The sequence below is a fragment of the Falco cherrug genome, chromosome 3 (assembly GCF_023634085.1).
Source record: "Falco cherrug isolate bFalChe1 chromosome 3, bFalChe1.pri, whole genome shotgun sequence".
Lineage (NCBI taxonomy): Eukaryota > Metazoa > Chordata > Aves > Falconiformes > Falconidae > Falco > Falco cherrug.
In genome coordinates this window covers 83,527,884-83,540,564 of record NC_073699.1, presented here as the reverse complement: position 1 = coordinate 83,540,564, position 12,681 = coordinate 83,527,884, and the positions used below count along the sequence as shown (strand labels likewise).

The 12,681-nt window shown below is 38.5% G+C and overlaps 1 protein-coding gene across 5 annotated transcripts in view; it reads left to right on the top strand.

Moving 5' to 3' along the window:
* SEMA5A (semaphorin 5A) overlaps nt 1-12,681 on the top strand; it is a 350,426-nt gene that overhangs the window by 119,594 nt on the left and 218,151 nt on the right. For all 5 annotated transcript variants that reach the window (XM_027798610.2, XM_055705236.1, XM_055705237.1 and 2 more), the window contains exon 4: nt 11,174-11,273. In XM_027798610.2, the coding sequence (XP_027654411.1) occupies nt 11,174-11,273 (100 nt within the window). The remainder of the gene's footprint in view (nt 1-11,173; nt 11,274-12,681) is intronic.

Below are 12,681 nucleotides of genomic sequence, written 5' to 3'. Positions count from 1 at the left end.
TTCTGGTCGCCTTTAATCTTAAAACCAATGGATTTGATTTGTGTGGTTTTGGTTTTGTTGTTGTTTCGTTTTTAACTCTGCAGTTTCTATGTTTTATTGTTTCTGGCCTGGATGCCTCCTCCTTTGCCTGGATATGTGTGTATGTTTATATGTAAGAATCTTGAGTTGAAGTGATACAACCTGTAAACCATTCCATCCCATGTAGCCTGCTAGAATAAATTGGAATAAATACAGTGGTTCCTCAGTTCTCCTTGCTTTCTGTCTAAGCTCCTTAATCTAATGCATGGTAAGCCATTTACTGATATACAGAAGACTCATCCTAGCTGTGAAATGCAGCGGAGGTGACTCCTTGGTTGCCCTTACAAGCATGACACCTGAAATCTGTCTTGTCGTTCTCCAGGTGCTCCCCTCTGGAAATCCTTTGTAACGTTTGTTTTCTCCTCTAAACATCTGCTGTCCCTGAGCTCTTAGGTGTTGTACAGGGAGGTGTATACACAATTCAACAGGAGCAGGGTTGCTAAATCTGCTTCTGACAGCTCCAAGAAAACAAAGTTTAACGATTACTAGGAGGACAGCAGTCTCCCACAGCTCAGATAGCAGAGAATCTAAACAGCAAGAGGGCAGGTGGTAATCCCTACTGTGTTTCTACAGCAGTGGGGTTTAGTTTATGTCAAGATGATGTGATTCAGGCTGATCCTTAGGAATATTCCATTACAAAACCCCAGAACTGAGCCTCCAGAACTCAGATGCTTCAGTTTTAGCTCTACTTCTCTCCTTTTTTCCTTAATTCTTATTTGTTTCTTCGTGGTAGTCTGCTGACATGAAATTTTCATGGTTCCTCATTTGAACAATTAGTGAAGATTTGCAGGCCTTTTGCTTTAAAGCAGACCAGGGTTTGGAAGTCTTGTTTCAACTCTTGGCTTGACAGTCATTTTATGTCTGTGGTTCAAAATATGGTGTGGAAGATCAGGCAACTGAAAATTTTTAAGCACAGCTTTTGACAACATAACTGTTGTTAAGCATACTTAGGTGGTTTTTTTTTTTTTTTTTTGATACAATGCTATCCTCAAATGACTGATACTGTATAATTTAAAATTATTGTAACATCAGGTACCACTGTGTTTGAGTCAAGGTTTTGTTTCCTGACAAGTGTGAAGAATATGGTTAATGAGATCTCTTCCAGCTGGCTAGTGTAACTTTGTGAAGTAGGTTTTATTTTTTTTTCTCCTTCCCCACCCCCCACCCCCCGGCCCCCCGAATGGTCCAGGGCTCTACTTTCATGCTGTTTCTGTGTATGAGAGAAAGAAAATTCAAAGGGGCTGTAATTGTATATCGTGGCTGATACCTTGTCACTGCATAATTTCTGTAGAACTTGCAAGTGGTTCTGAGTGTATAAAAACTGTGCTCGTAGTGCTGAAACTGCTTTCATCTAGGCGGGGGTTCAGTCTTTTTTCCCTTACGCCTTCTTGTATTTGTATGCAATGTGTGTGTTTGAACAATGAAGCATAAACAATTCAAAAGTCTTGTTCAGAAAAATAAGAAATAAGTAGTCATTGCAGCAGATGTTACTGTCTCTTCCCTGAGGGCACAGACAGTCAGAACCCAAATTCCCTTTAATTATCCCAGTAATAGACACATGCACACACATAAGAATGCAGAAATACATACTTCTAGCTGGGGAAGCTCTGGCAGGACAATGAAAACAGGAATGCAGGCTGGATTTTAGACCCTAAGACTGGAGGTTAGAGCGGATTGTAAAAGCAGGTCAGGGAACCAGGGCAGGGCGATTGCTGTGACTGTGCCTGCCGTGCCTGGAGGGCGGGAGACACATGGCAGAGGCGGTGACTTTGTGCCTCATGAGAGAATCAATGAAAGGTGTGAGGAGTCAGGTAGAGAGATGTAAATTTACAGTCGGCCTAAGAAAGAACTCATTTAAGATCAAGAAACACATACTTTTAGGTTAGGGTTAGGGTAAGTATGGTTTCTTTTTTTGTTATTCCCATTAATAATAAATAAACTACTTTTAGCCCTGCCTCGTTACCTCCAAAATTGTTCTGAAGCTGTAGAAGTTGTTTAAAAAATGAAGGCCCAGTAAGCAAGTGGTGAACCTTCTGGAAAATGTCAAGAGGTTTATGGTCTTGGGATCTGTTTTATTAGGGATGATTTAAAGTGCAGGGGAACTCAGGGAGCTGGCAGAGCTTCTAGATAAGGCTAGGGCTACGTATTTGTTCCTTGGCATCTGCAGTTCTCTTTGTAAGGAAAGGCAAGCTTCAGAACTGTGTTGTGTTGGATAGTAGAAGGCAGGCAACTGCCTTGGTTGTGATCTAAAGAGACCTCCAGAATATTAGATCTTGAAAGGGAGTTGTAGTTTTGAGATTGGTTTTGTCTTTTTGTTGTGTTTGGTGTTTCCTGCCCCCACCCTCCCTATAAGCAAAGATGAGCTCTGAGCTGCAGATGGAAATCTGACACGTTTTTATGTTTCCAAAGGGGAACCAAATGTAGTGCAGCAAGACTTAAAAGGGGAATCTTTTACTTTGTGGTTGCTGATTTTATCATGCTGGGCAAAGTTTTGTAACTCTTTTATAGAGGATTACATTGTATTAGCTAACCCTGCCTAAACAACTGTTTTTATTTTTTTCCGTGGTGGGAAGAAATGATTTTTTATTTTATCTTTCTGAATCCTGATTTTAGAAACTGTACAGTTCTTTGTCTAATTACCACAATGCCTATATTTTTCAATGTATTATCTGGATGAAAAAAAATCTTGATTTTTATGAGAAATATTTTTTAATTGTCAATTTTATTAAAAGTTAGGGATTAGCTACTATAAATAGATATTCTTTTGTCTCCAAGTTATGATGTCCACATGGTTTTAATTCTGGATTACTAAAATTATCAGTGTACGCAGCCACGGAATAAATATGTTCTGTATGGTAAGGGCTACCTGCAGTGTCTTTTTCATTAAAATGCAATACTGTGTAATGTAACAGACCTATCTGTCCTAATCCTTTCATTTTACAGAGAAGCATGAAATGGTGTCATCTGATGCCATCTTTTTGTTGTTGAACTATTACTTTTTTCTGCATATGTTGTGTTCAGTCTGCTTCTGGTGTACTCCATTTGGATTATTAGAGCCTTCTGGTAGCAAAGACTGTTAGATCTGTTACATCCATGACCCTCCTTATCCCTGACATCTGGATGTTTGTACCATATATTTGAAAAAGTGGACATGCCAACTACATTCTAATCTCAGTAACAGGTGGACGAGGAATTTCACTGGGACATTGGGCTGGGATTGACGTGGCTTTTTGATTGTGTTTTTTCTTTTGTTGGGTCTTTTTTAGAACAGATTTGTCTCTTTCTGTAAAGTTCTAATGTTAGAGAGTTGCTTTTTTCTTGTTTGTCCATTTGACTAAGGCTCTTTATGTAGTAGTTTGTCCTTCTGGTATACTAAAAATTGCAGAAAAGGCACTTCCTGGTCTCTTAATTCATCCTGGTAAAGTATATATGTGCTTGGCTTCTAAGGGTCAGATTACTTGGATGTGTTCTTGCTTCTTGTACATAACTTCAACTCTGGAACTAAGATCCAATGGCAGTATTACCTTTAAGCTCTACTATTGTAGGTATCATTAATAATTATTTTCTCTGCCTCTGAAACACATGCTAAAGAAGGACAGCATTAGGAGACAAGTAGAAAGGGTTAATGAATGCCCAGAGTGTTGACCTAAAGCTGTAATTACATTGAGTGCTCCTGGCTTTTCATCCTACAGGGAGTCTGCAGGCACAGCCTAGGCAACAGGCACTCTGAGGCATTTCCCTGTGGACTTTTCCCCAAACCTCCCGTGGAAGAAAGCTCTGCAGCACAGGCAAGACATAGTCACCTTAGTGATACAGTTCTGCAAGACAACCTGCCTAAGCAGGCAGGATGATAAAGTTAAGGAGGTATATATATGGTCCTGGAAGCAGATCTTCCAACATACCATAGCATATAGAAAACATGTCTGGAATTACAGGTTTTGGAAAAGCAGCCTGTAACAGACAGGCCTTCTCTACTTTGCACTGAACTGCTGTCTTTAAAGTGTTCAGCTTCTGCTGTGGGCCTTATGGAAGAATAGCAAGTAGCAGGGAAGGTGTTCATGCTCAGATTCTGAGAGGAGTATAATTAAGATACTGTTTTAGCTGGGGTACTGCTAACTCCTAGAATGAGTCTTTTCTCTACGAGAAATGGGAAAATATTTGCTGTGCTTACTATATTAGAGTGTTTTGGCTTATGATTTGCTTGTCTTGTCTTTGCTTGTCTTTCTCAAAAGAAATAGCACTTTTACTTCATGGTTAAGGCATCCAACAGGAACATACCCATTGGGAAGCCCATTCTGGTCTGTTTTGCGGCAGTGCTAGACTAGGGTAGAGGAAGAATTTGGTCCAAAGTACAAATATGTAAAGAATGACTTTGCAAATATGTAAAAAATAACTTGCATTTGTATGGGTTTAAACACTATGTACCAGAAGTAGTACCACCATGGCTGTGGTGGAGCTTCACAGTACTGCAATCTGCGGAGTACATGAGGTAGCTTGTTCAGGTGTAGCGTAGGTTTCTCTCCACTACAATGACAACTGGACAAGCCCTGATGCCTGAGCTAGAAATCTGTTTGCAGCTGTGTTTTCAGATGCTCATCTGAGGAAAATGACACCTGTATATGATGTTTTATAGTATTGCTTACATGTTTCTAACTATAGCTGCTTTCTTCCTGTTATTTACTTATTTTTTTTAAACCTGATTGATGAACATTATTCAAAACATGGTTGTACATGAATACTGAGCAAGACATGCCTTCACTAAGTCCTAGAAAAATAAGTTATGTTGTTGATAAACTAAACCTTAGCTTCTTTTGGATAAGCAGGGCTGAATTGTGATTGGTTTCAGGAGTACAGCTGGTTTTTGGCTGAACCGTCATGATAGAGTCCTCTTTTTTTTTTTTTTTTTTTTTTTTTTTAAACTGTTGGAATAGTATTTGCACGTATTTCTTTTATTCACATCAACTGTGGCACCTTTTTTCCTTTCATCTCCAGTGAGTCGATGACTTCCAGCAAAGGTACACTTAATGCATATCTGTAAGGAGAGAATACAGTGGAAGAGCTAGAAAAGATCGGTGGTTGGAAACTTAAGCAAAAATGTGTAGGCAAAAGTGAATCATAAAAGATGCAGCAGGCTCTGGCATGCCAATTTTCTTCTCTTTTTTTCCATACAGAGCAATGCTTATTTGTCTGAAGTTGTTCTGAGTGAATTTATTGTTCATGGATATATTTCTGTTACAGTGAGAATTTTAAAATCAGGACTTAACAGTCACACTGAATCAGTACTAACGGTGCACAGAAACTACTGAAGAAATTCTTGTTTTTCCCAGTCCTAGTTTTAAAATAGTTAGGGACAATGGAGTCCTGAATTGTCACAGCAGAGTGTTACAAGTGCACCTAGCTGTGTCCTTAAAAAGTGAATGTTGGAAATAAATCCCGAAACAGAGAGTGCTGAATGAGCGAACAGGTGGATTGCCTCTTGCCAGTCATGGCACCTCGGTTAACAGATTCCCCTGGGGTTAATGGGGCTGGCACCAGGGCAGCAGGGGTGATGTAACAGTCAGCGTGGCACACCACTGTGGAGACTTCTGTCACGTCTCACTGCCTTTGAAGAAGATAGTAATGTAACTTGAGTATCACAGGAAGAGAAGATTTAAGTTAGGCTAAAATCATTATACAGCTTCAGGAAGATGGGGTTTATTGTATCATCCTTACATTAGATACATTTAATTATAAAATAACTGTAGTTGCAGTAGTATATTCTAATTTTCTTATTATAAGATTAGTGAATTTGTTGTATTGATGCCACTCAGAGACTTCTGTTAATATTATAAATCTGCTAGTTTTCAACTGTGGTGGTATTATTATTATTATTACTATTATTATTATTATTATTATTATTATTATTATTATTATTATTATTATTATTATTATTATTATTTTGGTAACAGAGTTTCTTCAAGAAGGTGGTACTGCATGTATGTTTACATTAGTGCTCACTGTTTTCAAAAGGGACACCATGGCATGAGGTGTCACATACACATACCATAAACACTACTGAAATTTTTAATACCTGTGTTATTTTTTAAATGAAATTGGGAGGTTTTTATTGTCTTTTAACTTTTTTATTTACCATTATTTATTTATCACTTCTGAATTTGGTTCTAAACATACCACTCTTCCTTATTAGTAATTTCAAAATTTATTTTACTGTTTACTGTAGCTCTACTTTGAAGGGCTGAATAATCAAACTTAGGTTAGAGGGAACTTCACTGTTTCTTTTAGGAGGAACTGTGGTGCTGAGCCCTTGGCAAATCCTTGGGCAATGTGAACCAAACAAGCTACGGCCCGTTGGGCAGACACAAAATGTAAAGTAATAATGAGACAGATTTCTGGACTTCCATTATTTGCATGAGTATCTAACGTCCTCCTGCCCAGCTTTGATTGTTAACTACCTTTATCTTTAAAGCTGTTTAGGAGACTCCCTTGACCTTTCCTAGGAGCTGAGAGGGCTTTGGTGCGTTTCCCCTCCCATAGGTTTATGAGCCATGGCAAACTTTGTTTCCTATTAAAACTAAGCTATTAAAAAACCCCCACCAAAACACCCCTCCCCCCAAAAAAACCCCACCCAAAACCCAAAACCTGAAGCCCACCAGAAAACCCACAGCATGTGATTCGCAGTATTCACAACATGTGAAAGAGAGCTATAGTTTTCTCAGAATCCAGCTCTTTCAATATCCAGCTTTTAGTTCCATGGGAAAATGGAAAATGTGTGTTGTCTTTCTGGAATGTTTTTGAGTTATAAGACCTGCAGTTTTAAGTCCTGTAATAACAATAATAAAAATATTTTTTTGGTAAGGGGAAGTATGTCTTCAATGTACTGAAAGGACCCAGTGTGTGTTGGAGACCAGCTGTTGTCATGACTGCGTGTATACTATGATACAGTTTTCCATGGGCAGCTTTAAGTCTAAGACCAATTCTGCAGAATGATAAACATGCATACTTAGTTTTAATGGGGGGAAAAAAAAATTCAGGTTGAAGGTGTGTCTGAATAAGTGTGTTCAGTATCAGGCATAAGAAGAGAGGTCAGTAAAGGGCTAGGAATTTTACTGTGCTACACATGAACTGAGGGCTGGGTGGGGAATGCCAGGAAGGGGAGGGTTAGAATTGGAAAGGGGAGAGATGTTGATGGCTGTCACCTGTGATCAGCAGGCAGTCCGATTAAGTTATGTGTCAGCAGGCCAGCTTAATTAACTTGCACATTTATTTATGGCACTGTTGTAGTGTACAAAATCTATGTGTTGTTTTGTAAAGCTTGGCATGTTGCATCTATGTGAAAACCATCAATAAAGTGAAATTGTTACTGCTTACTACTTTACCATGAGTTTTTAATTTGAAAAAAATAAAAAAATTCTTGACCTTTAACAGCTTGTTAAGCATTTTTGACTCTAAGGAGATAACTTGTAACAGAACTGAAAGGTCTTGTTGCACCTAAGGCTTTTCAGCTAGTTTTTTCTGTTTAGATGGAACTCAATCTAATTATTATGTTGATTTAGTTACATAAATTTGCTGTAGTGTAACTCCAAGCAGAATTTCACCAATAAGCTTTTACTGTTACATTTACATGGATTTTGATAGATTGTCTTTTTTGGGTTTTTTTTTGGTTGTTGTTGTTGATGATGGGGTTTTGTTTGTTTTCCATTACAGAAGTGTCACAAAATTTTACCTTTATGCCATAAAGGCTTATTCCTGAGTGACACGTGATGCCACTGTGACACACAAAAGATACTTTCAGAGTGCTTGCTGAAAAAAACCCAGCTCTAGCTGCCGTATGCTCTTCCTGACCTTATTCCCTCAAGCAAGAACACTGCTGAATGCAAAAAAGACAGAATTAAATAATTTATTTTTTAGAGGGACAGAGGGGAATTTGATTTCAGAGAGATTTTTTAGCAAGTTCTCATTTTCTGGTTCTCTAGACTGGGCTTGCCTTGCCCTGCCTGGCCCCTACCCCCTTGCTCCAAACCTGGAAATTGTCTCAGTCACCTGCTGCTGTACCTTGAAGCTTTATTGTACCTTGCTGAGACAGCAGGACAAGTGGAAGAGGATTGTGTCTTTGAATTGTGTCTTCCCTGCAGTTTTCTGGCGCCACAATACCCCTGTGTACTGAAATGTCCCTGGCCCAGCCATGCTGTGGGGAGCTACTGCTTTGCTTGTTTTACAAGAGACCAAAGGTCTCATCTGTCCTGTCAAAATATGGAGCTGAAGTAATCCTGTTCTCATCTCCTTGCCTTGTGTCTCTTTCAGAGACTGCTGTTTCCACAGTGGGTCTGACTTTACCTGCGTGCAGATCTCCTGCTGAGCCAGTGGCGTTTTCAGCTCTGCGTATTCACACATAGTAATACAAATTTGAATGTTAATACACTAATAGCCTGAGTTATACTTTGGCTGTTTAGGAGTAGACTTGGGTGTGATTCTGCAAGATTGTACCTCAGAGGCAGAAACCTCTGGGTACAAGCAGAGGCAGAGAGAGCCCAGGGAGCCATGGGTGTCATCTTAAAGAGTAAATTTCGCTGTATGTGTGAGGCAGCACATCCCATGGCTTGTGCAATCACGTCAAACCACATTTAGTCCTCAGCCAAAGGACTAAACCCATGTTCTGACTTGTCCTTTCAGGCCGTCTTGCAACCCCTGCCCACTGGCTTGTTTGCACGCCCTGCCTGGGTACTCTTTTCTGTCTTTAAAGCCCTGATTTCTTTCCACAGGGTATTTGTTCTGTGGTTTTATCAGTTATTCATTAGTATTATGATTTTTTCTGAATTTCTGCTACTCTAGAAAATGGCTTTACATCCATTTATGTCCTAGTTACAGTGTTTAATACAAGGAAAAGCAGCCTCTGCATCTTTCAGAACCGAGAGCTGTTGCTGGCTGGGAATGCATGTGTGTGTATGTGTGTATTTTTTCTGTGAGTACAATGTGCATGTTCTGTGTCCATGTGGGAAATGTCTGAGGGAATTTATGGTGATTTTAGATACATTGGCTGTTAAACATAATTTTATTTATCTTTCTTTTTCTCCAGTAAGTGAAATTCTTCAAGACTTAATCTGGATTTCCTTATCTTCATATCCTATCTAATTTCTCAATTTTTTAGAACTTTGCAATTGATTGTTTCTTACAAAATGAATGACTGAGAAGTTAAGGTTGCAAAATCGAGTACAAAAAAGTTAAGAAATGCGTATTTTGGCCTTGCCTGTTCAGACTTATATATGTAAATATAAATAGACAACTAAGTCTGTATTAAGGCTACACAGACCTATAACATGTATATTCGTGTGTGTGTGTGTGTTTTTTCTTTCCTCCTATGGAGTCCTGCTAGGTTCTATGCAAAGTATCTGCACTAGTAGCTGATGGCAGCTCTGATCATAGTTATCTAACATGCAGCCCCATCCACTTACCTACACAGGTTTCAGACCCTGATTTGAGAACCTATGCAGTGCAGATGGAATCAACAGTGAATTTAGCTACAGGTTCTGCAGAACATATACAAACTGGCATTACGGGCTGGAAATTGCCCAGATGTGTATAGGCTGTCATTAAAAATTAAGGAGTTAGTTTTCTGACACCCAAGTGATTCTACTGCACGATTCCATCTGTTTTTCCAAAGTATTTGATGCTACAGCTTCTGCACAGTGTGTTTAATGGTTCTCTGCAATGGCTGAACACGTTTTGACACAAAATAACATTTTTCTCCTAGGCCCTTTCCTTAGGAATGGATGACCTACTTGTGCTAAAACTTTAATATTTAAATTAGGAACAAATCATTCTGAAACAGGCACCAGACATGGATTATTTCAACCCAGATATTTGCAAAAGGAAAAATATGCCCCTGAGTGAAGAAAGGAGCTTAGAATGGCTGTTGGCAACCTGAGCTGCAACTGGTGACACCAGTATCAAAATGTACACTGTCATGGCACTCTCAGGGGGGTTGGTGTTGACTTTGTACTCTAAATGATCATGACCACTTGTTCACCTTTGGTCTTTTCATTAACTTTTTCACATCTATAGTCTTCAACTAGACAGTTCTACAGCCTGTTATGCCATATGTACATAGACCTCTTCACCTTTCACACATATCCTGGACCACTGCTTTGTGACTACATTAAAAAAAAAAAAAAGCTTCAATATACTGAGAATTGGGAGAGAAACTCTAGACGATGAGGCTCTTGTACAACTGCACTTTTTTGAAATAACCATTGAAATAATTATAGCAATTTTAGGTATTCTGTGTGAAAATTAAAATAAAAATAAATAAATAATCTGTGTTCCCAGAATATTATATTCATACAAGCTGCACAGTTGTGTATCCAGCTAGTGATATGAACGCACAAATAACTACTAATGATGCAAATATTTAAGGATTTTGAATGCCATTATTTGTGTGTATTTGAAAAGTTTGAAAGTAGGAATAGATTCATATTCTGAATAGAAGTAGTGGTCCTTGCTGATTTTCAACTACTCACCCACTTGTCTGCCCTGTTTTATGTAGGACTAAATCAGTCCGAGAAAGACAGGTGAAAAAAAAATGTTTGCTTGAATGTCAAGCATTTTGCTTTTTTTATCTCTCATGCCTCAAACTTTCTTATTGCAAAAATGATGAAAATTCCAATTTTCTTGGGCTTTTTTTCATTGTTTTCCACTTGATTGGATCCTTTTTTAAAGAACAGAGTAAACAAATCAAGCCCTTAGTCCTCAACTGCTTCTGATGCATATGAAATGATTCTGACTTCACTGGAGTATGTACCAGTGAATTGCAGTTGTACTGTGGTGGTCTCTGTTTTACCCAAGGAAGAAAAAGACATCTGGCTTATAAATCGGACCAAAATTTGAATACTTCCAGTGTGTATTGGGTGACTGCTCTATGTATCTTACAGGCCTGTGGTGTAAATTATATGGCATGATGGTAAAAGTCTCCTATGTTTCCTTAGAAAACCATATTGAGAGAACTTGCAGCCGCACAAAATCTGCAAATGTAATGTTCGCTACCTGATGCACTACAGTTATGAGATTTACAGTAACAGTTGTATTTCTTGATTGTTTTTAGAAATTGCCCCTTGGTTACATATGTTCAGAGCAGAAGATGCTGTGGACTTCTCACAGTTAACGTTTGACCCAGGACAAAAAGAGCTTATTGCGGGAGCAAGGTGAGAAATCTATTTTCTTTTCATGTTGCTTCAGATTGGATTTTGTTCTTTGTTGATAAGTAATATTGAGTCAAATTCTAACATCAGCTTGCTCTCTTATGATTCCCCTGCCTTCCAGACCCACCAAACTGGGCATTATGTATGTTTATTTCTCTTATTCCTGACCAAAGTTAAAAGGTGGGCTGCCCTGGTATCAAGGATCCTAATAGCTTATGTGATTCTCATTTTTAAGAAGACTGTCCTGGAATACTCTCAAACTTTGGATGATACAATAGAACAGGCAGATGCTGTATGACAATGTGACAAAAGTTACCATAGCATAAAACTTAAGATGATCCTAAATTTAGCTACACAATATGGCTCTTTGTGCTTCTATGATTCTAATAATTATTCAGTACAATGCCAGGAATGATCTGTTAAATCAGATTTAATAGTAAAGTTGGTAATAGTCATAATTTTTGCACAGTAAGACAGTACTTTGCAAGCTGTGATCTAGTGACACTGTCTTAGGTGTCAACACTGAAGCACTGACAGTCCTTGAATGTAATTTTTTCTTCTTTTAGAACGTGAAGTATAGTAAAACATTTTGTGTGGCAAAAAAATTAAACCATCTACCGTTGTTATTTAAATCTGCCTTCTGATGTATTTTACTCTTGAATTAACAAAGTTCTAGTTAATTTTTCTGTTACATTTATCATTGGAATAGATTTCCATTTCCCAATTTGTTTCTTGGTTGAAAGTGAGATTCAGAATACAGTCATAAAATGTTCTGTGAGAATTGCTCCCCCCCCTCCCCGTGTGCCACTAGAAGTTGTTTATCTACAGGGGCAAAGTGCAAAGCTTTGTGAGTGTGTAGACACATACGTGTTTCTGGCCCGCCTTAAGTGGGATATCCTGTGCGCTCATGTTGATTTTTCTATTCTGTAAGCTGCCGAATGAAATGAGGCATGAGGCTGTCATCTGGCACTGTTCTGTAAAGACAGCTAGCGTTAAGTCAGAGCTGTCTGAGCCTCTCCTCCATCCCATGAAACTGTGAGTTGGTTGATGCACACTGTACAGATCCCAATAACTGATGAAAAAAGAAGAACATTCCCCTTCTTCTCTGTTTTTTTTTTTTTTTTCCTCTGTATGGTTCACCTGGGCTCCAAATCTCATTAAGGAATATGCTCATTTAAATTTGTGCTTTTGATTAAGCCTTTTGAATCACTATGGGATGAGCTTTGGATGATTTTGTTAAATAGTCAGTGACTACAAAAAAATGCCAGCTGCTAGTTCTGCCTTTTGTAAAAGAACCAATACAGTAAAAGGAATAGGATTAATTTGCATTTTCTGTAAGTTGATGGTGCTTCAGAGCTTCGTGTCTTTTGTTCTGGCTAAAATTGCAATCTTAAAAATATTTAGTATTTTT